Below are 26,503 nucleotides of genomic sequence, written 5' to 3'. Positions count from 1 at the left end.
TGTGATACAACTGCATTTCCACAGGAACCTCATAGTAACCATTTTGCTACTGATTTGCCAACATTAAAACAAATAATATTTGCATAATAAAAAATAAGTAACAAAATTTCTATCTCCAGAGCACCAAGACATTGTCTATTAAACACATCAACAAATTCTAAATGTCTCTATGCTTTATAGAACCAGCAATCTGGACTAAACGTCACCACCTTTGTTAAGTGTACCCATGGATGGAAAATGCATGCATATCCCATGTTATTCTGCTAATAAAGACCTATAGGCCCATCACCTTTGTAACAGCTGGAATATTCAATTTGAAAGCAAAGATTAACACAAAGTTTGGTCTAAATAAAAATAAATTGTACAGAAAATTGTACTGTGGGGGACAGTGCTGCAAAACTCATGAATATTAATTATGTTATGCTCAGTAAAAGATTCTTTTAAATGACCTGTTTTGATCAACAGTCATTCTTAATGACTGATTCAAGCACCCAGATATTTCACAAAATATGGTAATTTCATTTCTACATCTGCCACTATCAGTCTTGGGATTTTGTTAATCAGTAGATGAACACATAGATCAGCACTTTGATTAAGAAAATGACTGATTGATCTAGTGGTAACTTTTTGCCTTAATTTTTAGAGGTTTTGGATTCTAATTCACCCAAATTTAACTTTTTATTTAAATAAAACAAGATTGCATTTGTACATCAGTGGATGGGTGTTACATTTTAAAAATAAAATGCAATACATTTGCGGGGAGACGAGAGTAGCGGAAACACAGACACATTTTTAACAGTTCTGTATATGAAAAAACAGCGAACTCCAAAATTCAACCAGCAACAATCACAAACTCTCCACTCCAGCAGCAGGAACCCAGAATGTGCCTGAGCGCCCGGGAACAAGATGACACAGTTCACAAACAGTCATGAAACACTCAGTTTATATAGGGAGGAAACACACTGCGCACCGGTGCGCCCCATCAACAATCAGCTCACCTGCTTACCCCACACCTGAGAGTGATTAAGAGAGAGGGAGAGAAAGAGAAATTGACAACACACAAACAATACATTTGAGAAGGTCATCACAATGGGGGACATGGAAAAGAGCGCAAGCTGCGGCAAAACTGCTGACATTAAATGACACTGATAACAGCCGCTTATCAACACTTATCATAACATTCAAAATAACACATTCCAGTGCCGGATCACCAGTCAAAACACACACAGATGAAATAGAAACTTCAACTCAAGAACTGGAGATGTTTCATGTGGATTATACACATACCTGACGAAAGCTATTTCAAAAAGTGGTGAGGACACGTCTCATCCGTCTCAACCCATAACTGACAGTGATGTATCTAATAATCATTCAGTGAATACCTGGAAACAACTGAGAAATTAATCTTTTACCTCATTTTTTCCACTTATTTGTCCATGTGGTCACTGTTGTTGAGGAAATACAGTAAGCTCATCAACCCGCAAGAGCCCAAACACTGTACATGCGCTGCAATAGTAGGTAGGCAATTGGTCGATGCTGTGATTGGCTGCTGCTGTAAACAATCACGGGATTGGTTGCTGCTGTAATCATTCAATGGGTCTGTAGTCATTTGTGCGTTTGGTGAGAGTTTAGGCAGTTTGACACGAATAAACCCTTACACAATGACAAAATCAACGATAATATACTTACATTTATGATTACATTTGGATACTTATGCTGGGGTGGCAGATGGGGTGGCGATGCTTTTTCTTAGGGTGGCATTTGCCACCCCGGTAGATCTGCCTCTAGTTGTTAAATTGTATTATGGCCATCCTGCTCTCTAGATATCGGTATCGGCCATTGAAACCCCCATATCGGTCAACCATTAATCTTTACACTCTAATAGAGAATTCTAGGTAAATTTTATGTCATTTGGAATCAAACAGTTGCATTCTATGTAGAAGGAAAATGAACAACCATTGCTTTCTTCTCTTTCAGGGGATCACCAGACAAAGAAAAATCTGTGAGTACGGCATAGCTCATCAAGTCAAAAAGCAGTCTACAAACTTACTTTAGATAGTGTTGTTAATTAATATTCATTTTGATTGTTCATGTCTAAATTTTTATTTCCAGAAAAAAGCTAATGGAGCACCCAATGGTTTCTATGGTGAGATTGACTGGGATCGATATGTAAGTAATGCCGAATTAACATGAGCATAAATCTCTTTATAGCTAAAGTGAATGCAATGCCTCATTTGTTTGTCTTTTCCATAACAGAACTCTCCCAATGTGGATGATGAGGGCTACAGTGTTAAACCAGGAGATCAAGGAGGAAATATCCTTTCTGCCTTTGCAAGCATATATGTCTGAACTGTTTCAACATCCTTGTTATCTCTTCTTCCACTTAATTGACTAAAGTAAAAGCAATAACTATGGAGATGGAATGTTTAAAAAGTATAACGTTATTACAGCAATTTTGGTTTTGAAATAGTTAGTTTATAAAAATTAAGTACTTTTTCTTTAACCTCATTGTAACAAAAAATAACAGAAGCGTGTGCATCGCATTTTCATCGCTAGCCTTGCGTTACTTTCTTGCACCCAAGTTTAACACTTACGGTTAGGGTGTTTGTTTAGATCCCCAACCCTAAGTTGAGCAATAAAAATAGTGATGCTTGCCTCAGTTTTTACCCTTTCTTTAAGAATTTAAGAATTCTTTAGGAAATGTACATTTGAGATCTAAATTTGTATAATTTTGCTCTTGTTTAGTTTTATTTTTTCAGGCGTATCTCAGTCATTAATAACTTTGATTATTTAATCACACTTTATGCACTTTGAGAGGTTTACAAGTTACTGTAAGAGTACCGGTAGACTTCTGTGTGTGTAGTCTACTTACACTTTTGAAAATACTCTTCCTTAATAAGTCTCACCAGCTCCAAAAGTCCAAAAGACGCTCTGCTCCTCCAGTGAGTCAGAGGGTGAGGAGGAACATGAGAAGAAATTTAAGATCAAGATCAAGCCCCTGGCAGCAAATAGTGGCAGCTGTACAGTGTCTACTATGGATGAGCTGAAGGCCTCAGTGGGGACGTTGGCGATATCTCCTTCTCCTCTTGTACGTCTCTATGTTTTACTTTCCAGTTCTGAACTGGAAATGATTTCAGCTACATTTTTCCAATGTCACTTGTAATCAGCAGAGATGATAATTCTGAGATGTATTTCCTCTGTTCTTCTATTTGTTTCCTCACACAGAGAAAGAGTCCGGTAAGCCAGTGTCTTGAGGCCTCTTCATTCTTGAGTTCGATTCTCATACGTCTCATCAGTCTGCGCTTGTAAAGAGAAACATGACTCTTGCATGTGTGTCAAGGTTCCCACAGTCATGCAAAACCTGGATATATCAGGGAATTTTCTAATGATTGGCCTGGAAAAGTCATGGAAATGAACAAAATATCAGCAGTCATGGAAAAGCCATGGACATTTCTATAGTGAATGTACATTTTTCTAGATACACTTTGCTCTTAAATATTTTATCACCTTTATATTGTTTTTAGGTAGAGCTTGTGTAAAGTAGAACTTGCTCGCAAGCCAAAGTGATGTCCGATTTGTGATTAAATCCATATTTTTGTTTATTTATTTGACTATTATTTATTAGACTATCACTCAATATGAAAGATCCATCTGGATGTTTTTTTTTTTTTCCCTTTTGAGTATTTTTGTTAATATTAATGATTTACTGATCTGTCACTCGCTCTCTGACCAGGTCTGTTTTTTCTTCCTTTATGCTGATCGCAGAGGCGAAGTCCAGTGAGTATAATTTATTTGAATTGTGTTTTTTGGTTTGGTTTTGTGTTTTTGTTTTTGATTTGGTTTTGAGTTTTTGTTTGTTTTGATTTAGTTTTGTGGTTTTGTTTAGTTTTATTTAGTTTCTTTCTGTTTTTTTTCTGTTCTGTTCTGTTTTGGATTGGTTTGGGTTTTTTGTTTCATTTATTTTTTATTTATTTATTTTTATTTTTTTTTTTTTGCCTGGATTTATTGAGGATTTATGTTGTACATGTTGGCATGCAATCAGATGTGGCATATTGATTTTGTAGAACTTACTTAGTCATAGATAACTTAGTGTATGTTTTGGACATTGTTTTAGGTTTTATTTCATGTACTGTATAACCCATGTGTTGATGGAGCTTGATACAGCTCATTGATCAAAACGAGTGATCACATTCTCTATCATCAGCAGCTTTCAGCATGTTTTTAAAGTGATGTCAAATAGAGTCCAATGTTGGCACTTGGACTCTTCTCCATTAGCTGAAGATGTTCGTCATTCATCTGTTGTGTCAGAGAGGCTTCATCAAAAATTAAATAACAGAAAATATCATTCATGTGCCAAATAATGTACTCTGCTTGACATTCTCTGATGACCTCAATAAGTAAAAACCTTCAGTAGCACATTTGAGTTTTTGAAACTTGTTTTGTGGTAATGCATGCATGAAAGGTCAAAGCAAGGGAGACTTTTTCCCATCAATCAGGTGTTAACTGTATAAGACGGACTGTTCTAGCTCTAAAACCTGATTGGATGACCCACGTTCAAAGATGTTGTCAATATATGCACATCTGTGAGTGCACATTATTGAACTCTTCAGTATATTAATGCACCAAGTTGCTACGTTGCAACTGTAAACAACCTACAGTTATAAACGCACAAAAGCTTATAGACTTAATTGGTGGAAGAATGGTTTACTGTGACTTGTTTTTAATATGCTTTATAAAAGAAATAAGCAGCTCAAGGCTGTGTTTCACAATGAATAAAGGGGTACAATTACTTTGCATCATGCCTTACAATATCCCTTAACCATGGGAAAATCAATGTTAAACACTGCCACTTGTTGCTTATTGCTTTGTTTTATTTCTGATGGTTTTCAAATGTCTTTATTTTTTGCCATTTTCTCCTTCTATATTCTTTATTACAGTGCCAGATGAAACGAAACCTGTCAAGTAAGTGTTTTCACGTATTGATTCCTCTGAGCATTGATATTCTATGCAACAAATGTTATGAACATTAATAAAATGAACAAAAAGTAATAAAAATAAAAATTGATAAATATTAAAGCCTATGTATAAATGTATAGTCTTGCATATTCCAGGTGAGGAGATTGCCAGACCAAGACGATCTACTCCAACACCCACGACAACCCCAGGGCCTGGTTCAGAAACACCCAGGTCAGTATGCTGTATGTTTGTGGTTCTGCTCATTTTATTAAATGTAATTATATTACTAAAATGTGGGTGTGGTTTGACCTTCTTTTATTCTTCTGTCTTGCAATATAAGAGAAAACGCATCAGTGTTCTTCAGCCCATCATTTAAGACCAGTCTTGAAGCACACAACTCAGAAGGTAAACCTTATGCCTGATTGGCAAGCTTAAATAAAGTGAATAACTAAATTAAGATTCCTAACTAATTGTTGACGTCTTACACAAATGATAATCCGTTGTAATATTCCATAATTATCGCTGTGGATAAAAGTATCTGCCAGGTAATTGAATGTAAATGTAAATAATGATGATAACAAATAACACAGCGATTTTTCAACACAGCCTCAACCAAGAAATCTACAGACTCATTGGATGAAATATAATGACCTGAAGTTACTTTATTTGTCAAAGGGTTATACTTGATTTAAAAGATTAGCTTTGTATGAGATCTTAACCTTAATCAAGGCTTTAGAAACTGTTTTTAAGACTTAATCAAAAATTGTTATTCACTGTTTTGCATTACTATGACTTATTAAATATGTGTTTTAGTTGACAGTTGTATGGATGGATGCTTATTTCATGTATTCTTTTGTGGTGTTATGTTGTCCTCCTGCATTTAGTGTTTACAGTTGAGCCGGAGCTCTGGTGTCAATCTGCCTCTCTCTCCACCACTTCTCTGAGCAGATCTCTGCCCACTGGAGGTACTGCACCACAAATTCACCAGAGCACGCTGTTCTCATTCAGGTTGTGGATGTGTCACGGTCCCTGTGAATTCGCCGGTTTGTTCTGTTTGTTTTGTTTTTTTCTCCCTCGTGTGTCTCAGGTGCTGCCGGCATGTGTGATCGCCATTTTTATGGGAACACTGATTGTTTCCATGGGAATGTTGATCATGCCACTAATTAGCGTGCTGACAGCACCTGTTCTCCGTTGATTCTCTGCCTACTTAAACACTTTGTTGTGTCAAGTTTGATTTCAAGCTAGATTGTTGTTGTGTTCAAGTAACTCACCTCGCTCGTGTATCTGTATTGGTTGCCCGTTTCTGCCCGTTTGTCTTAAGTGCAGTTACCTTCCAGTTTGTTGCTGCACCTGTCCTTTTGTCCACACATTCTTCAAGGAGGGTTCCTCACGGATCTATTCCCTACTACCACGACGCATACACCCCCACACTTCGCCAGCCCTGCTGTGTTCTAATTTATTGTCAATAAATCCTGTGAACTGTTCCTTTGCTCTTGGGTCTCTTGCTTTCTGACAGAACAATCTAACCAGGATGGACCCAGTGGAGGAATCCACTCTTCACTCCACCCTTTCTTAGCAGGGAGCTTTACTGGGACATCAGCAGGATGAGATCTCTGCTTCTAACCGGGCTCTGGAGATGATGGCGATGCAGCTCGCTGTGCTCACCTCTGTCGTCCAACAACTCCGCCAGCCTCCTGATACTGGTCCCACCCAGGAAGCGCCCTCACCAGCTCTGGCGGTTCCCCACGTTTCTGGACGCTCTGAGCCTCATCGCAATCCTCCAGCCCGTTCTCAGGTGAGGCGGGTTCTTGCCGCACTTTCCTTTCACAATGTTCCTTGTACTTCTTGTTGCCGCTCTCTTTTTCCCCATTGGAGACAATGAAGGCGGCATGCGTCATCACGCTCCTCATCAGAAGGGCCGGTGACTGGGGAACCGCCATGTGGGACAACGGACATCCCTGTTGCGCTTCATTCCAAGCATTCTTGGCAGAGCTCCGCCGAGTGTTTGATCGCTCAGCTCAAGGTCATGAGACGGCGAGGGTTTTATCTGGATTGTCTCAGGGAAACCGGCAGGTCGCAGACTATGCCTTCGAGTTCCGCACCCTTGCCGCATCTTGTGAGTGGAATGATCACGCAGTGGGTCCGGTTTCTGCATGGGCTATCCGACAACATCCAGGATTAAGTCTGTGCCTTGGACCCGCCTCCCCGCTTTGACGACCTAGTGGATCTGGCCATCCGAGTGGATCAGCGCCTGAACCTGCGTCGTCGCCGTTCTCCACCTGCCCAGGTGGCTGACCGCCATATCCAGTCCACTGTTCCTGCCAGGCCATCGCAATCACGGTCCAAAACAGAGCCCATGCAGATCGGGAGGACTCTGCTTTCTCCCGAAGAGAAGCAGCGATGCCTCACCCAAGGACTCTGTTTATAGTGTGCCCGTCCTGGCCATGTCTCCGCCTCCTGTCCAGTAAAAGCCACTGCAGTAGGCAGGAGCTACTGGCGAGCGCAACACCCCTGAGCAAAACCCCCGGACTATGTACTCTTGCCGAAGGGAACATTCTGGACATCGACTTGGCTTTCAAGTGGCAAGTTCCGGTGGTCCAGTTGGACGAACCTATAACATCCCATACCATCAGCGGCACGCCCCTGACCATCATCACCCATTCCACCAAGCCAGTTACCTTTGTCTGTGGTAATCATTCGGAACAGTTATCCTTCTAACTGGTCCAATCTCCATTGGCACCGATTGTGTTGGGGCATCCTTGGTTGGTCATGCACAACCCACACATAGACTGGTCAACCAGTACTGTTCTTGCTTGGAGTTCGTACTGTTTGTCTCACTGTCTTAACTCTGCTATCTCCCTTGTCCAGTCTTGTGTTTTGTTTCAAGATGAATCAACGGATTTATCCAGAGTACCGTTGGCATACAATGACTGAAATGTGTTCAGCCGGTCCCGCACCGCGACCCTACCTCCTCATCACCCATGTGATTGTGATATTGATTTTCTCCCTGGCACTTCTCCACAAAGATGGCTGTTTTTGCTCTCTGCTCCTGAGAGGGAGGCCATGAACAGGTACATCAATGATTCTCTGGCAGCTGGTCTCATCTGCCCTTCCTCTTCTCTGGAAGGGACAGGGTTCTTCTTTGTGGAGAAGAAGGACGGCTCGCTTAGACCTTGCATAGAGTATTGGGGGCTGAATGACATCACGGTGAAGAATCGTTATCCTTTGCCGTTGATGTCTTCAGCTTTCAAACTCTTGCAGGGAGCTGGGATGATTTTGGTCGCATCAAATGGCAACAAGCGGACCCTGCACCTATGCGGGACAAATGCTAGGAAAGAAGAAGAAGGGGGCACTTTGAATATTTGGTTATGCCGTTCAGATTGGTCAACGCCCCAGCCGTCTTCCAGAGGCTCGTGAATGACGTGCTCAGAGACATGGTCAACCGTTTTGTGTTTGTCTATCTAGATGATATTCTGATCTAATCCCAGAATATCCAGGACCATGTCCAGCATGTCAGGAAGGTGCTTCAGCTACTGCTAGAGAATCAGCTGTTCGTTAAAGCGGAGAAGTGCGCTTTTCATGCACAGTCTGTTCTGTTCCTGGGGTTCATCGTTTCGTCCGAGGGAGTGTGCTTGGAGCCTGCCTAGGTCAGAGCCATCTCCGACTGGAGAAGGCCTTGCAGAGATTTCTGGGGTTCGCTAATTTTTATCGTAGGTTTATTCGTAACTACAGCCAACTCTCCGCACCTCTTACAGATCTCACCTCCACCCACACTGACTTTTGTTTGTCTCCACGGGCCGATGCCACGTTTTCTAAATTAAAGAAGCGGTTTACCACCGCCCCTATTCTTAGTACTCACGACCTTTCATGTCAGTTTGTGGTGGAGGCGTCAGAGGTTGGGGTCGCAGCAGTTCTGTCGCAGCGCTCTTCCTTGGACAGAAAGGTGCATCCATGCACTTTTTTCTCACACCGCTTAACTCCAGCTGAACAGAATTATGACGTCGGTAACAAAGAATTGCTGGCGGTCCGGCTGGCTTTGGCTGAGTGGCATCACTGGTTAGAGGGTTCGGGGGTACCTTTCGTGGTCTGGACTGATCATAAGAACCTAGAGTACATCTGTAGCGCTAAGCGCCTTAATTGTAGACAGGCTCGCTGGGCACTGTTTTTCACCAGGTTCGACTTGATTCTCTTGTATCATCTGGGCTCTAAGAACATTAAATCTGATACGTTATCTCGATGTTTCAAAGTCGAGACCTCTACCATCCCACCGGATACCATTCTATCTGCCCCTCGGGTGGTAGGCATGGTATCCTGGGATATGGAGGCCAAAGTCTGTGCTGCGCTACGTAACTCCACTCCGCTCCTCCTGCTACATGCCCAGCGAGTCTGTTATTTGTTCCGTGATCAGTTTGGACACGCATCCTACAGTGGGATCACTCATCCAATATTGCTTGTCATCCAGGGGCAGCTCGCACCCAGGTGCTCATTAGACAGAGATTCTGGTGGCCATCGCTAGCACAGGATGTATGCCGGTTTGTAGCTGCTTGCTCCATTTGCGCTTCAAATAAATCCTCCAGTCAACCCCCGGCCGGGCTTCCTCCAACCGCTGTCAGTCCCCTCGAGACCCTGGTGTCACATAGCCATGGATTTTGTTACCGGTCTCCCCCTTCCCATGGCAATACAGTCGTTTTGACTGCTGTGGACCGGTTCTCGAAGGTGGCTCACTTCATTTCCCTCCCCAAATTACCCACAGCGAGGGAGACAGCGGTGGCAATCATTAACCATGTTTTCTCCATTCATGGCCTCCCAGTCGATGTGGTTTCTGACAGAGGCCCCCAATTTGTGTCACGCTTTTGGACAGCTAGGGGCTAATGTGAGTTTGTCCTCTGGGTCACATCCCCAGACAAATGGGCAGGCGGAGTGGGCTGATCAGGAACTTGAGAAGACCCTGCACTGTATGGCCTCCCGTAATCCATTTCATTTTAGAATTTAGTATGCCCACAACTCTACAGTTGTCGTCTACAGGGTTATCACCCTTCCAGTGTAGCCTCGGTTACCAACCCCCTTTGTTCCCTGCCCAAGAGCCCGACATTCTGGTCCCGTCTGCTCACGCCTTTATTCAAAGTTGTCGTCGCACCTGGAAAGCCGCCAGAGAAGCCCTCATACAGACTGCCGCTCGTGTTAAGAGGTTGGCGTACCGGCACCGGTCCAAGCCCCCAGCTTACGTGTGTGGTCAGAAGGTCTGGTTGTCCTCCAAGGACATTCTGCTATGACTCCCCTAACATAAGCTGGGTCCCAAGTTTATTGGGCCATTTCCCATCATTAAGGTCATTAGTCCGGTGGTGGTCCATCTCAAGTTACCTCCCTACCTCAAAAGCATCCATCCCATTTTCCATGTTTCTAAAATTAAACCAGTTTTTCATTCCAATTTGCATCCCACCACACCTGTCCGCATCCACCATGTCTAGTTGAGGGCTCTCCAGCACATACAGTCAAAAGGTTGATCGACGTCAGGTGGAGGGCAGAGGGTTCCAGTACCTGGTTGACTGGGAGGGTTATGGACCTGAGGAGAGATGTTGGGGCTCGGTACATCCTGGACCGTGCCCTCATTGATCAATTCCACCTCCAGCAAGGTAACTCTGGTGGGGATGCCAGAAGACATCCCTAGGGTGGGGGGTACTGTCACGGTCCCGGTGAATTTGCTGGTTTGTTCTGTTTGTTTTGTTTTTCTCTCCCTCATGTGTCTCAGGTGCTGCTGGCATGCGTGGTCGACGTTTCCATGGGAACACTGATTGTTTCCATGGTAACGCTGATCATGCCACTAATTAGCGTGCTGACAACTCTGCCTACTTAAACCCTTCATTGTGTCATGATCTTGGCTAGATTGTTGTTGTGTGTTCAAGTAATTCACTTCACTCTTTGCCTCAGTTGGTCCTGTCTTATGTATCTGTATTGGTTACCCATCTCTATCCGTTTGTTTGGATTGTGGTTACCTTCCAGTTTGCTGCTGCGCTTGTCCTTCTGCCCACATGTTCTTCAGTGGAGGATTCCTCATGGATCTGCTCCCTACTTCCACTTCGCTTACACACCTACAAACACACTCTTCACTGAGGATTCCACACAGATCTGCTCTCTACACTGCCGCGATGCATACACACTTACAAACACACTCTTCATGTAGGATTCCTAACGAATCTGCTCTCCACATGACCATGACGCGCACACATCTACAAACACATTCACCGCCTTCCTGCTGCAGTCGGTGCCGTGTTCCCCATGCTTCACCAGCCCTTCTGTATTCTAATTTACTGTCAATAAATCCTGTGAACTGTTCCTCTGCTCTTGGGTCTCTTGCTTTCTTGACAGGATGTCCAAAAAGTGGCTGTTTTTGAAAGTGACAGTTTAAAGCATCAAAATTGTCCATATACTGTGTATTGTATGATTCACTATATAACAGTAACAATATCGGATATTTGAAGTAGATAATATCAGAGCTTATTTTTTCCAGTTCAAACCAAATATTCTTTCTAAGCCAGGTTACGAAACAATTAAACAGTTGTTCCTCTTATCCTGTTAATTATAATGTTTTATATTATAATATACAGATTGGCAGTAGGCCATCTGGCTATCCCAAGCATATGGAAATGTTGCATACTGTGCTCAGTATGTACATACTATACACTGCAGGAAGAGTAAGAAAAGAATGGTAGTGTGCTATTCTGAACATTGCCTATGTCATCTGACCTTTCAGCTCCGCCTCCACTTCCTCCAAAGAACATTCCTGTCACTCCGCCTGGACGCAGTTCTAGCTCTTTAGGATCCTCTGGTATGTACACCTTTTTTAAGGTGCAACACCCCCCCCCACACACACACACAAACGCACACAAACGCACACAATTTTCTTGAAATAACCGAATTCCAGTTTAAGACATGGTTATTGTAATTTTTAAATTAAGTGAATGTTTGTTTTCTAGTTTTAATTTGTTTTGTTTTTATTTTAGTTCTAGTACTTTGGGGTTACCAAAGCTAATGCCTTAAATTTTATAATTGAAATAATGCCATTAAATTGTGCCATTTTCATATTTAATGAAGGCTTTTTTTGAATGTTTGAAAATGTGTAATATACTGTGCATCACAAATTCAAATTAATTAAATTAATTTAAATTAACAAGGTCATTTTTATTGTATTTTATATTAGTTAGCTTTGAGTTATGAAAATTTATTTAATAGGGCTGTCGATTTAACACATTAATTCATTGGTATTAATTATATAAAAAATAAGGGGTTACTAAAATTAACGCAAATGATCACGCCCCCTGAGCATAACCATTCCTACCATCGGAGCAACTCAAGCTTCAAGTACCACCTTCATGTTTTAGGAATCTCAGTCTGCAGGGGGCAGTAAGCGCAACTTTTTTTCTCTCTCTCTCCCCTTTTCTCTCCAATTTGGAATGCCCAATTCCCAATGCGCTTTAAGTCCTCGTAGTGGCGTAGTAACTCGCCTCAACACGGGTGGCGGTGGACGAACCTCAGTTGCCTCCGCGTCTGAGACCGTCAATCCGCGCATCTTATCATGTGGCTTTTTGAGCACGTTACCGCAGAGACACATGTGGAGGCTTCACGCTATTCTCCGTGGCATCCACGCACAACTCACCACATGCCCCACCGAGAACGAGAACCACATTATAGCGACCACGAGGAGGTTACCCCATGTGACTGTACCCTCCCTAGCAACTGGGCCAATTTGGTTGCTTAGGAGACCTGGCTGGAGTCACTCAGCACGCCCTGGATTTGAACTCAAGACTCCAGGGGTGGTGGTCAGCGTCTTTGCTCACTGAGCTACCCAGGTCCCCCCAGCTGTTTTAGCAACGCGCAGCCATACAAACAACAAACCACACTTAATGATAGCAGACAGCAACTCTGAATGCAGGTATCTCAAGACGTGCTTTTCTATGTTTTAAACTACGTTTAGCAAGACGCAACATCCTAAAACGCTGTGTTTATAATGCAGCGGCCTTAGAAAAGCCCTTATAATAAATATATCTCAGGAAAGATTGATGAATTCAATTTCAGAATGGATTGCTGTGGCCTGTAGGCCAAGAAAAAGGCTTATGTTTAAAATTATAGAAATAAACAATTAAGTCTTCTAAAGCCACTTTTTGTTTTACCTAATCAATTCTGTACCTGTCTGCCACTGTAATGTACTGTATTTTAATTATCTGAATCATAATATGTATTACAAATATTATATATATATATATATATATAATTATTTATAATTATTTAATCATCATTATATACTGCAGTATTTTTATTGGAGGCCTTTTTCAGCAAATATTGATATATGCTATTAATTGCAATTTAATTTGTTTAATTAATCAGCAGATCATGTAATTAATTTGATAAAAAAATTTTAATCAATTGACAGCCCTAGTATTTAGGTATAGATTATGTTAGATTTTTTTTTTTTATTTCAGTTACGGAAAATGTTTTTTAGTTTTTGTTTTATTGCTAATAACACTGGTTTAAAGCTGAAGTTTGTCATTTTTGAGACCGAACGGAATTTTAAAAATAAACTTTGTTTTTAAAACAGTTTTCTTAGTACGCCCTCCATCTGTTGTTGGTCAAACAAAGAGATAGTCCCACCCCCAACTCACTCCATTGCTTAAGTAACGTTGTTGGGGCGGGCCTAAGCGGGTCATTCAAAGACATTTTTATAGTGCAACAGAGACGTGTTAACAGTTTTCGAGAAAATGAACCTATGAATGGCTTACTTGTAGTTGTCTCTGCATATTAAGCTGGGATAGAAGAAAGTATTTTAACACCAAAAAAGTTACATACTTCAGCTTTAAGATTGCCTTGTTACAGTTCTCTGCTTTATTTCTGCTTTGGCAAAAAAGTTTTACTTGTTATTCTTTTGTCTGAGCAGGTTATTATAGTGTGGTTCCTAGTGTCAGAGGAGACGGCTCAGCCTCGGCCTATCAGGACTCACTTTTAGCAGACCCAGTAGGAGTGGCACCTATTCCTGACCTGGACAATGTTTTTGGACCCATTGAGACCCCCAAGTCTGGTTCAGACATTGTGCAGTGTAGCTGGGTGAGCTTCACTGACCGCTCACCCGCCAGACCCCCTCCACCAGACGAGCCCGCACCATCTCCACCTCTGTCCTCTTCCCCCGCGGACTCGCCACCGACCTCACCTCTTAACATTCCACCACCCGCCTCATCACCTCCCCCTCTTCACCCCATCCCGCCTCCAGATTCTCCTCCACCACCCCCACCCTCAGAGTCCCCCCTGAGCCCCCTGCCCCTTCCCAGCTGCTTTCAGCTGCCAGAGTCAGAGCTCGCCCAGGAGACCCCCATTACCCCCACCAGTCCTGGACTGCCTCTTATGCCAACTGAGCAACTTCCTTATGGACCCATACCTTCTCCTCTTGCCCTGAGTGATAACAGCAGAAGAACGCCTGAGTTGTCTGGGACGAGAGAGGAGTTTGCTGTGTTTTGCACGTCACCCAAAGACATCGCAGCAGGAGGGTTCAGGGGAACGCCACCTCCACTGCCGCCTCCTACCTACAGGAATGTGATGGGTTCACCAGGGCCTGGCAGTGGTGAGTTATCTGTTGTGTGACTTATGCAAAAGTGCAAAGATGCACAAGGGGTAAATATTACAAAAGAAAAAAATAAGAAATTATATTTTTCCTAAAGAAAATGAAGCCCATTTGTAGGACCCTTTTATATTCTTTGTTAAATTATTTTCATGAAAAATCCCTTTTCTTGAAATACTTTAATGAAAATAAATTATTTTTATTTTATTAAAATCCGCATGAATTAAATTCAGTGCAACAAATACTAATATATATATATATATATATATATATACATACATACAATTGTACTGTACATTTGTATTTACAATTTAAACTAGATAAGTAAAGTTTGTCAAGACAAACTTTGATGTTGACCTCACAAAGCCTTGTCTAAAAGTTTAAACTAGTTTTAAAAGTTTGAAGATTAATGATTATACAGACTTTACAGTGAGACAAACCGTCAGTAAGCTAGCTTGACAGTTAGTCAGACAGAACGTCACTTAGGTAGTCAAATAAACCGTCAGACAGAGAGAGATTTTCTTATAAAAATAATAGAAAAGCTTTAAGAGCTTTAAAGTGCAGATTGCATCTGTGAAATGATGATTGTTTGTCAGAACCTGTTATTGGTTTTGATCAAAGTTAAATCTAGTCTAGTTGCTTTTGAAAAAAAGAAAATTTTCTCTAAACAATTGCACCATTTGTTTCTATTCAAATTTAACTCCAAGCGAAACCATGTATGCTCTGGTATTGGCTAGCACACCTACATTTAATTTTTTCCTATGTCAAAATTATTTAAATAGTTCATCAGTTAAATCTGGCTTCACTAAAGTGTCCACAATGCAGATATATCTCTAGATGCCTGAGACACCCAGAGCTCCTTTTATGACTGCTTATATTAACTGAGGTTGTAGTTTGCTAAGTGTTTGTTTTACTGCTGTAATGGCACCCAAAATGCTAATATCACAAGCAAGTTTATTACGTTTATTTAAAAGAGTTTTGAAATTCATCAAAGTTTTCGTCCATTCAGGTGGTGTGCAATGTTGCCACTTTTTAAAGTCTGCATGTGCAATATACTGTACAGACAACATCAAACCTTTATCCATACACTATTAGTTCTCAGAGAAGAATTTGTTATAATCAGAGCCAGGCATTATTATTATTTTTTTAACTCATTCTGTATTATTAATAGTCCTCAGAGCTAAATGAGAGCCCATACATTGCATTAACCTTTTACTGTGCTTTATATTAACTGTAATATCAACCTCAGTATTATTCTGTAAATTTGAGAATCTCATCCAAGGACTTCTCTAGTAAATTTATTAGAGTTTTGGATTCTTGTGCTCTTCAGGGCCGTCCTCTCCCGCACGTGCTGGCACTCCTCTGTCTGCTGGCAGCCCGATCCCACCTCTACCACCAAGACCATCTTCAAGGCCTAAACTACCACCTGGAAAACCAAACCTAGCAGATCTGGTACGACTGCTTTAGTACACTTTTACTCTGTAGAGTGAATTAATTACTCTTGAGCATTGTTGAAATCAAAGGCGGTGATTTTGCTATTTATACAGATATGTGATTAATTTTTTTAACAGCACCAAATGGTCTGATTCTCTACTATATGTCAAGTCATTTTTATTTGTATAGCACTTTTCACAACACACATCGTTTCAGAGAAGCTTTACAGAAAATTATACTTAAACAGAAAATGAAACTGTAATGTCTATAAAGACTTTAAGTCATCATTGTGTAGTTTGATTAAATATTATTGTGAATTGTGTTTAAAAATAAGTAATTAAATAATAATTGTATTTATAACCCCAGTGAGCAAGCCGAAGGCGACTGTGGTAAGGAACACAAAACTCCATAAGATGTTGGTTAATGGAGAAAAATAACCTTGGGAGAAACCAGGCTCACTGTGGGAGCCAGTTCCCCTCTGGCTAAACAGCATGAATATAATGCCAATATTGGTTATTTTTGTGTAGTGCAAGTCATGGTTTAAAATTAAACTAAGTAACTAAGTAAGTGTTAAGGGTATGGGTTTAAAACAAGATTTTGTAAGAACTGTAAGATTAATGACTAATGTCTTTGAAGTCCATCCTGGATTAACTGCAGAAGTTCACATAGATGCATCATCCTTGTTAGTTGGCTAATGAAGGGTTTTGTTGGCAATTAATTTATAGTCTATGTATTAAGAGTGTAGTCCTTCATTAGACCAAGGTGATGCAGGCAGAGATCAGTGAGGTGTATCGCAGTTCAACTGGCAGGTCATTTTGGTGAGGTCCATCCTAAATCCAAGGTTCAGGCAGTGGCATATGGAGTATCCCATGTCTTACGGTTGGAGTTGGCATCAGTTCATCCTCTGATGTCCATTGTAGTAGACTGGAGTGATGTCTGGCTGGCACCAGCTGCAGTTAGTCATCATCACTCAGCGACACATAGCAGTGGAGTCTGACACCAAGCAGGAATGGAGCTGAATCCCGAGGTTGAGACAGGGAAACAAATAGAATAATATTAGCATAGATGCCATTTAATTTATTGCAGAGTTACAGATCATGATAAATGTTTCTGGTTCCGGCAGAACTAACTAAAGCAGCCTAATTGTGAGTTAATGGATAAATTAGGTGTATACCTGGCTGAAGAGATGAGTTTTTAGTCTAGACTTAAACTGAGTGAGTGTGTCTGAGTCCCAAACAGTGTTCGGAAGACTATTCCATAGTTTAGGAGCTAAATAGGAAAAGGATCTACCTCCTTTTGTGGATTTTGATATTCTAGGAACCATTAACAGGCCAGAACTTTGCGATTGTAATGAACTTGATGGAATATAGCGTGGTAGAAGGTCACTTAAGTACTGCGGAGCTAGACCATTCAATGCTTCGTATGTAGTTAGCAGAATTTTAAAATGAATACAAAATTTAACTGGTAGCCAATGTATCTACGATAAAATTGGGCTAATTTGATAATATTTCTGACTGGTTTTTTTATTGTTTATTTATTAAACTTGCAGGACATCTTTCCAGTAATGCATTACAATAATCTAGTCTTGAGGTCATGAACACATTAATTAGTTTAAAGAATGCGGTTCTACAATCAAAATTTGTAGAATTTGATTTTCAAAGGACAGATTGGTATAAAATATAACACCTAACTTCTTCTCTGTAGAAGATGATGTAATAGTGCATCCATTGAGAGTCAAATGATATTTTAGCAGCTTATTTTAGGGATTTTATTGGTCCAATAATTAGTACCTCTGTTTTGTCGGAATTTAGTAGAAAGAAATTTCTGGCCATCCAATCTTTGATTTTATTGATACACTCTGCTAATTTGGAGAATTGTGAAATTTCGTTGGGTTTCACAGAAATATAAAGTTAGGTATTGTCGGCATAACAGTGGAAACTTATTCCACGATACCTGATAATGTCTCCCAGGGGAAGCATATATAAGGAGAAAAGCAGATGCCCTAAAACTGTTCCCCGTGGCACTCTATACTTAACTTTTGTTTGATTTGACAATTCCTCGTTTAGACAGACAAAGTGATAGTGGTTTGCTAAATAGGACCTAAACCATGCTAATGCAAGTCCACAAATGCCAACATAATTCTCAAGCCTATCCAAGAAAATGTTGTGATCTATGGTATTGAAGGCAGCACTAAGATCTAAAAGCACTAGAAGAGAAATGCAGCCACTATCAGATGATAAGAGCAAGTCATTTGTAACTCTGATAAGTGCAGTTTCTGTACTGTGATGGGGCCTAAATCCTGACTGCAATTGTTCATTTATACTATTTCTCTGTAGAATTGAACATAGTTCAGAAGACACTACCTTTTCTAGTATTTTCGACATAAAAGGGAGATTTGAAATCGGTCTATAACTAGCCAATTTGGGTATATATGATATACATCAGTATACACATATACATGGGTATATATGTGTACATGATATACACATGTAATGCTGATTCTTTTAGAGATTTAGAGGTAGATGATTTTTGTTGTTGTTTTTTCTCTGCAGGCTCGTCCCTTCAGTCCCCCCATCCACTCCTGGAGTCCTCCGCCCTTTGCTCCTCTGGCCAGAGCTGAGAGCACCTCCTCCATCTCCTCTGTCACCTCTCTAAGCGCAGCTTCCACACCTACCCTAGGCCGAGAACTCAACTTGTCTGTGTCAGGTGAGCCACAACAGAACTGTCACACAAACAGCTCAGATCAGTTATTGCTTTTTACTTTGTAATGTTATTAAACAACACAGGGATGCTATTACTGGTCCTCAACTCATGTTTATTTCATAGTCATTTCTGGCTGATGTTGCCCAGGTTTGATGATTATTACAAGGCATAGGGTTTTATTTTGGTCAGGGGTAGGAGGTTCTGTGACTTTTGAGTAAAATTGGGCCTATTACTGCATTTCAGCATGTTCCAGAGGTCCGAGTCCCCTCACAATGGGTCCCCAGGACACTCTACCTGTGGCGGCCGCCTTCACAGAGACCATCAGCGCATACTTTAAAGGAGCAGATCCCACTAAGTAAGCATGAGCTCTCTTTTGTGGTCAATTAGATTCAAAATGTTGGCTTTAGTCCTGACTCAGATTTTCAGACTCCTCCAGCTGTGTCTTACTCTGTGTTGTAGGTGTTTGGTGAAGATCACTGGTGAGATGGTGCTGTCTTTCCCAGCAGGAATCACCAGACACTTCTCCACCCTTCCCACCCCACCAGTGCTGACTTTCACCATCAGCCAGTACAGTCGACTGGAGCAGGTCCTCCCCAACCCACAGCTCCTCTGCTGGTAATACAGACACTGTCTGCAGTGAAGTCCAATTCCTGTATGAATCATTCTGTTGAACTGGTACTTTTTTGTGATTCAGTCACACTGATTTGCAAAGCGTTTGTAAATCACCCCACTTTCTAAAAACATTGGGAGTGTCTGGATGCTTACATGTAATTAAAAAATGGATCTTGTATGAGAAAGACACGCATTTTGAAGCCTTTGTGAGAAACTTGTATTTTTTAATTTTTTTGGATTTTTCCCCTTTTTCTCCCAATTTGGAATGCCCAATTCCCAATGTGCTTTTAAGTCCTCGTGGTCACGTAGTGATTCAGCTCAGTCCAGGTGGCGGAGGATGAATCCAATTTGCCTCCGCGTCTGAGACCGTCAACCCGCGCATCTTATGTGCCTTGTTGAGCACATTGCCACTGAGATATAGCGCGTGTGGAGGCTTCACGCCATCCACCGCGGCAACCACGCTCAACTCACCACACGCCCCACCGAGAACGCCCCACATTATAGCAACCACGAGGAGTTTACCCCATGTGACTCTACCCTCCCTAGCAACCAGGCCAATTTGGTTGCTTAGGAGACCTGGATGGAGTCACTCAACTAGCGAGCTAGCGAACTCCAGGGGTGGTAGCCAGCGTATTTTACCACTGAGCTACCCAGGCCCCCGAGAAACTTGTATTTGAACTTTGAAATGTTTTTGTCTTGCAGTGACATGGCACCACCTACAGGTGACTCAAAGGAGTTTTGGGTGAACATGCCAAACCTGATGAGTCACTTGAAAAAAGTCTCTGAGCAGAGACCACAGGCCACGTATTACAATGTGGACATGCTCAAGTACCAGGTAAAGTTTTCTATATGAACGTGTATGAGCTTTAGCTAAAGAATAGCGCTGATGCATCGTAGTGCATGCATTCACATTAAACACACTTTGTTTTACATTTTACATCTATAAAGCAGATCTACAAATACTAGATCTCCTAATATTTGTATCAGTAAGGATTACTTGTATTTCATTTTCTGATTAAAGGAATATTCCAGGTTCAATACAGGTTAAGCTCAATCAACAGCATTTGTTGATACCACAAAAAATAATTTTGATGCATAAATGCATAAATCAGGTTACAGTGAGGCACTTACAATGGAATTGAATGGGGCCAATTTTTGGATGGTTTAAAAGCAGAAATGTGAAGCTTATAATTTTATAAAAGCACTTATAATAATTCTTCTGTTAAAACTCAAGTGTTTTTGAGCTGTAAAGTTGTTCAAATCCTCATATTTGTGGCCGTTTTAGGGTTTGAGGGTTTACACCGATACGTCGCCATGACAACAAAATTGTAAAATTGGATGTAACTTTACAAAGAAAAGGTTAGTATGCATTTTTATCACACTAAAATATTGATTACATCTTGTGGCTATAGTTTTGAAACAGTAAGTATTTTAAGTAAGTGCCTCACAGTAACCCAGATTTTTGAAAAGGAGGGATTAGTCGAAATTCATTTCTGTGGTAATCAACATTATGCCATCTATGCTGTCGATTGTGCCTAACTTGTACTGAATCCAGAATATTCCTTTAAGGTCCTTATTCTGATTAAGGCCTTTTCATAAAGCTATTGGAATATTCCTGTTCCTGTTAATCAGCATATTCTGAATAAACTATGAAATGCATGTTCTTTTCCTGCTATTCTCTTGTGCAAATACTGAAGATGCGCCCTCTAGCCATTTATTATGATGCATTTTTTTGGAATTTAATCAACTCCTTGATTATCATTCTCATTCATGGCATGGACATGCGCAAATATAAATGAGTTTTCTGTTGCATGGCATATTGGAATAAGGTGTTTATATGAGAGTTCCAAGAATTCTGATTAATACAGTAATATTCTAGTTGTTATTTCCATTTTTAGAAACTGGAATATTGCCTTAACCGGGTTCATGCGTTTACATGATGCAGACATAATCGGAATATGAACAAATTCTGATTAATATCAGAATATCGCTGTGCATTTAAACACAACTATTGCAGTCTGAATCTAGAATTGTATTTGTAGAGGAGATCAAATTGTATTTCTCTCAGCATAATCTTTGTAGTAGTGTGTGATTATTTTAGATTTGTCCTCACAGGTATCAGCTGAAGGGATCCAGTCCACTCCACTGAACCTGGCGGTGAGCTGGCGTGGTGATGCCAGTAGCACAGACCTCAGGATAGACTATAAATACAACACAGAGGCCATGCCCACACCAACACCCCTCACCAACATCCAGTTCATGGCAGCTGTGGATGGAGGCGTGAACAAACTACAGGCCATGCTTCCACCTGCCACCTGGTGAGGATCAATCAAGAATATCAAGCAAATCATTATCAAGCAGTATATTGATTTGTAGTAATGTTTGTTCATCCATTGCTTTTTAAGGTACCCAGAGATGCAAAAAATAGCATGGAAGATCCCAGAGCTGTCACAATGGTCTGAAAATGGAGGTAATTATTCTTCAAATATTAAGTGATTGGAAGGCTTTGCTTATCTTAGCTTATGTTGTCATCTGTACAATGTAATACACTTAGCAGCATGCCCTAATAATAGTAAATATGATTACTCACAGAAATCATTTTCTCTGTTTTATTGAATTAGTGTTTTTAAATGTTCTCATAAAGCTGTTATGATGTGCCATTTCCAATTGTCCTGTCATTATGTATCCATATATCCAGGGGTGGGCGCTCTACTCGCTCGCTTCCAGTTAGCCGAGGGCCCCAGTAAACCATCACAACTCGCAGTGCAGTTCACCAGTGAGGGCAGCACACTGTCTGGCTGTGATTTCCAACTTGTAGGTTCAGGCTATAGACTCTCCCTGATTAAAAAAAGGTTTTCGGCAGGTACGTGAGTTAAGTGAAATCTTTCCAGAAATATGTTTGTTCAAAGGACCAAATACCATATAGTGAAGGTTATATGACATATTTAGTCTGCTTTTATATAAGCTGGGTTTCCATCAAACTATTTTTACACGCATGTTGAAATTGCATGTAAGAAATCCTTAATGGATATGCTTGATATGTGAATAAACTCAAATCTTTGCTCTTGGCAGAAGTGGATTGTGTAGAGTTTTGCATTAGTTAAAACGTGCATTAAGGTGATGGAACCAGTTTATTTGCAAAACGATGACGTGTTTTGACCATTTGTGCACATGTAATGAGTGTGCAATAGCTTGATGTGACTGGCCCAATGAAAGGTCTGACCTTGGCGCACAGTCCTTCGAACATAGCCCTTGACATTCGGAAGTGTTTAACCCACAGCTCGTTGTTAAAGTGGGTCCTTACAATCCGCCAGAACAGTTTTGAGAGTGGGCTCTCCCAGGTATGCGGAGGCTGGCGGCGTATGGTCATCGCAGCCGTTTCAGCCCTCATTATATCACATATTACACTTATTCTGCGATGTCTCCTGGCAGCATTTAATAAACGAGAAACAATTGCTCCAATCCTGCAAGTAAAACTCTACCCGAAGCAAGGAGGTTATTCAGCTGCTCCATCATGACAAGGCAACTCCCTCAAGATAATGCGCATGAAGTAGTGGATGGAAATGTGCAACGATTCCTATTTTTTTAGTCTAATTTTTAGAAATGTGCTTAAAAATTAGAAGTATTTCTATGGAGACCCAGCTATAGTCTGTTTTACTCTAGGGATGCATCAGTACCACTTTCTCTACTGAGACTGATTCCGATACCCTAAATCTGGATATCGACTGATCTGAAACAGTGTTCTTTTTGTGTTTACAAGTTTAAAGTATTTATACCTCACTGTGTGTTTCTTTATGTAAAAAAACAAAACCCTTTAAATACACATTTCATTATAAAATGAAAAACTGTTGTTAACTAGTCTACTGGACAATGTAGCATGATACTTAACAGTAATTCCATTGAAGTTCTTCAAGCCAGTTCAATAATAATAATAATCTGCCTGATCCGCTTATAAAGGTCAGTACTGGAGGCGATACCAATCCAGGTATCTGATTGGTGCAACCCTACTATGCGTTGTATTTTGTTTTATATCTGATTTATATAGATGTATGTTTCAGGTATTTTTTTTTTAATTATTATTATCCTTCTACAGGTAAATATTTGGCAGTCAACTGATGTAGCTGCAGCAATGACCTGCTGTGTGGACTGTGAGTGGGACATTGAGATGCTCTTTTGGCACTACAAAGACTTTCGAAAAATGTTTTTATTAAAATTCTGGAAGTACAGCGCTCAGAATATAATCTCTGGTGTAGAATATCATCAGTGCATTTTGTGGGTGTGTGTATGTGAATATTAGCAAAGGTTTTTGTGTGTATGATATGACTTCAGGACAAATGCAATACGTTGACTTTTCCAATGGGTTTTTGGTGAAGACAGAGTTTCACTTTTCAGTTTTGCACATTCTCTCTCTGCCCCATTATAATGAACATTATAATTTGTGTTTTATTTCCAGATATATGCATATAATTTCACAATAGTTCTGTTGAAGACTTTCATTTGGAGTTTGATCCTATTATTGTTCCACAGAGACCTATACTTTGGATAATGTAGTGGCCACATATCATCCGAAATTGCGAAGACTGACAAGTAATACCACTGCAACAATTTAAATGTTGTGTGCCAGCTATTTGACTTAAAAATAATAATAGCGACTGGATATGAACATGATACTCTCATTTCCCAAGCATAGCCACAATTAAAGACCATTAAAGAGAAATACAATGACTCACAGTGACAATAGTTTCTGTTCACTACCATCGTAAAATGCCTCTTGTGTCAGTGTTATGTTGATGTTATTGGTGATGGGATGTTATGAATGCATCACTTCTGTCTAGCTGGCCTGTAGGATACTTACCTTCTGTTAAATTAAGTGTTTAAACTTGGATGTAACTCTGAAATACATAGTTCATGCAAAAAGTAATGCCAACATGTTTTTTTTTTTTTTTTCTGTCTTTAAATTATTCATTTATTTATTTCAGCATTCTAGGAAAATGAGACTCCATTTGTGTCATGGATGCAGAATTTCTTAAATTGAAATCAACTTAAGTAATTAGTCAGTTGTTTTCCAATTGGTTTTCCACAATGTGGATTTTCTTTCCCAAAAACATTTTCCTGTAGCAATATTTAAAGATAATGTGTAAAAAATGTAAAATAGAAATTGTTATACATGTATCCAAATGGATATCGAGTTTCATAGAACAAATTTCATGTCAAGTTATTGTTAGTATTTCAAATTCATGACCTGCACTTTACTTGTATTTAATTTAAAATGTATGTGATTTATTTAATGCCTAGTTCTGTTGTTCATAATGGATTCCATACCCTTACTAGACTGTTTTTTTTTTATTTTTTTTTTTTATTTTTTAAAGAAGAGTTTGAGGTTTTAAGTGATCAGTACAGAGAATCTGAAACTTTTTCCACCTCCTTTAATTTTTTACTTTGTTACGATACTACGGACTGTATTTCCGGCCATTTCGTCATGTGTTTTGATTTCTGAACTATATAGACCTCTTTACTGCACTCGTATGTAGATCATTGCCTTTTAAAATTTGAGATTGTCCATCAAGTGAATTTGAGATTATCCATAAAGGCAAATGTGTAGAGATGTTCACTAGAAAAGCCTCAAATCAATCTAGTTTTGAATAATCTGTTTGTAGTTAAAGGTTGCATTATTTCTGCTATTAATTAAGTGTACTTTATTAATTCATTTCAATTGTTTTAAGGCCTTATACCAGACCTTAAAAGTGGAGGGATGGATAGACAACTGCTGCTTGTGGGAGGTTCCGGTTGAAACATGTCTCATTTTATAACAATGTGTTTATTATTTTTTTTATCCCACTGAATGTGCGATATTGTGTTTGTCAGGTAACTTGCATCTTGTTCATACATCACTCAGAAAATGGAATATGCAAACATTTCATGTAATAATGTGTCCCCAGATTTTAAGAGAATATAGAGACTGAAAATGCTATGTACTGTATATCAAAGGTGAAAATAATGTAATGTCTCGAAAATAAAATCAAGAAATTCACGTTTAACGTTCTTCTTGGTTGGCTGTTGAGGTCATTGTCATAAACACAACATTATGCCATTAATAACAAAGCGTCTGCTTTTTGTTTTTTTGTTTTTTTTTAAAGTACACTGCCTCTGCCTTCCCTTGAAATATATATATATATATATATATACACACACAGTCTATACACCGATCAGCCACAACATCAAAACCACCTGCCTAATATCGTGTAGGTCCCCCTCGTGCCACTAAAACAGCTCTGAACCGTTGAGGCATGGACTCCACAAGACCTCTGAAGGTGTCCTGTGGTATCTGGCACCAAGGCGTTAGCAGCAGATCCTTGAAGTAAGTTGCGAGGTGGGGCCTCCATGCATCGGACTTGTTGGTCCAGCACGTCCCATAGATGCTCAATCGGATTGAGAGCTGGGGAATTTGGAGGCCAAGTCAACACCTTGAACTCTTTGTCATGTTCCTCAAACCATTCCCGACCACATAATCTAAAAGAAAACATGATTCATCAAACCAGGCCACCTTCTTCCATTGCTCCATGGTCCAGTTCTGACGCTCACATGCTCATTGTAGGCACTTTCGGTGGTGGATGGGGTCAGCATGGGCACTCTGAAAGCTGCGATGCACTGTGTGTTCTGACACTTTTTTATCATGGCCAGCATTACGTTTTTCAGCAATTTGTGCTACAGTAACTCTTCTGTGGGATCGAAACAGATGGGCTAGCCTTCGCTCCCCATGCACATCAGTGAGCCTTGTACTAACCACTGCATACCGGGAACACCACACAAGACCTGCCGTTTTGGAGATGCTCTGACCTAGTCCTCTAGCCATCACAATTTGGCCCTTGTCAAAGTCACTCAGATCCTTACGCTTGCCCATTTTTTCTGCTTCCAACACATGAAATTCAAAAACTGACTGTTCACTTGCTGCCTAATATATCCCGCCCCCTGACAGGTGCCATTGTAACGATATAATCAATGTTATTCACTTCACCTGTCAGTGGTTTTAATGTTGTTGCTGATCAGTATTAGAAATACAACATAGGACCTATTTGTGTTTGACCACAGGGTGGCAGCGTTACTCAACTCTACTATGGTAAATGCAAGGGCAAATGTTTACGAGCGTTTACGGAATATTCTGGGTTCAATACACGTTGATTACCACAAACATTT

General features: G+C 40.3%; 1 protein-coding gene across 1 annotated transcript in view; it reads left to right on the top strand.

Annotated features, from left to right (window-relative positions):
* Positions 1 to 25,340, top strand: part of LOC127441678 (SH3-containing GRB2-like protein 3-interacting protein 1) — a 31,439-nt gene extending 6,099 nt beyond the window's left edge. Inside the window, exons 3-23 of the mRNA XM_051699331.1 lie at positions 1,978 to 2,002; positions 2,113 to 2,169; positions 2,257 to 2,314; positions 2,907 to 3,088; positions 3,226 to 3,237; positions 3,766 to 3,777; positions 4,938 to 4,962; positions 5,112 to 5,187; positions 5,297 to 5,361; positions 5,841 to 5,921; positions 11,708 to 11,782; positions 13,886 to 14,563; positions 15,891 to 16,012; positions 18,547 to 18,700; positions 18,941 to 19,052; positions 19,157 to 19,312; positions 20,012 to 20,144; positions 21,425 to 21,627; positions 21,715 to 21,779; positions 22,008 to 22,172; positions 23,403 to 25,340. Coding sequence (XP_051555291.1) covers positions 1,978 to 2,002; positions 2,113 to 2,169; positions 2,257 to 2,314; positions 2,907 to 3,088; positions 3,226 to 3,237; positions 3,766 to 3,777; positions 4,938 to 4,962; positions 5,112 to 5,187; positions 5,297 to 5,361; positions 5,841 to 5,921; positions 11,708 to 11,782; positions 13,886 to 14,563; positions 15,891 to 16,012; positions 18,547 to 18,700; positions 18,941 to 19,052; positions 19,157 to 19,312; positions 20,012 to 20,144; positions 21,425 to 21,627; positions 21,715 to 21,779; positions 22,008 to 22,172; positions 23,403 to 23,425 — 2,479 coding nt within the window. The 3' untranslated portion in view covers positions 23,426 to 25,340. The remainder of the gene's footprint in view (positions 1 to 1,977; positions 2,003 to 2,112; positions 2,170 to 2,256; positions 2,315 to 2,906; positions 3,089 to 3,225; positions 3,238 to 3,765; positions 3,778 to 4,937; positions 4,963 to 5,111; positions 5,188 to 5,296; positions 5,362 to 5,840; positions 5,922 to 11,707; positions 11,783 to 13,885; positions 14,564 to 15,890; positions 16,013 to 18,546; positions 18,701 to 18,940; positions 19,053 to 19,156; positions 19,313 to 20,011; positions 20,145 to 21,424; positions 21,628 to 21,714; positions 21,780 to 22,007; positions 22,173 to 23,402) is intronic.
* The last annotated feature ends 1,163 nt before the right edge of the window (positions 25,341 to 26,503 follow it).

Source organism: Myxocyprinus asiaticus, chromosome 5 (assembly GCF_019703515.2).
Source record: "Myxocyprinus asiaticus isolate MX2 ecotype Aquarium Trade chromosome 5, UBuf_Myxa_2, whole genome shotgun sequence".
Taxonomy (NCBI): Eukaryota; Metazoa; Chordata; class Actinopteri; order Cypriniformes; family Catostomidae; genus Myxocyprinus; species Myxocyprinus asiaticus.
This window is presented reverse-complemented; position numbering and strand designations above follow the sequence as displayed.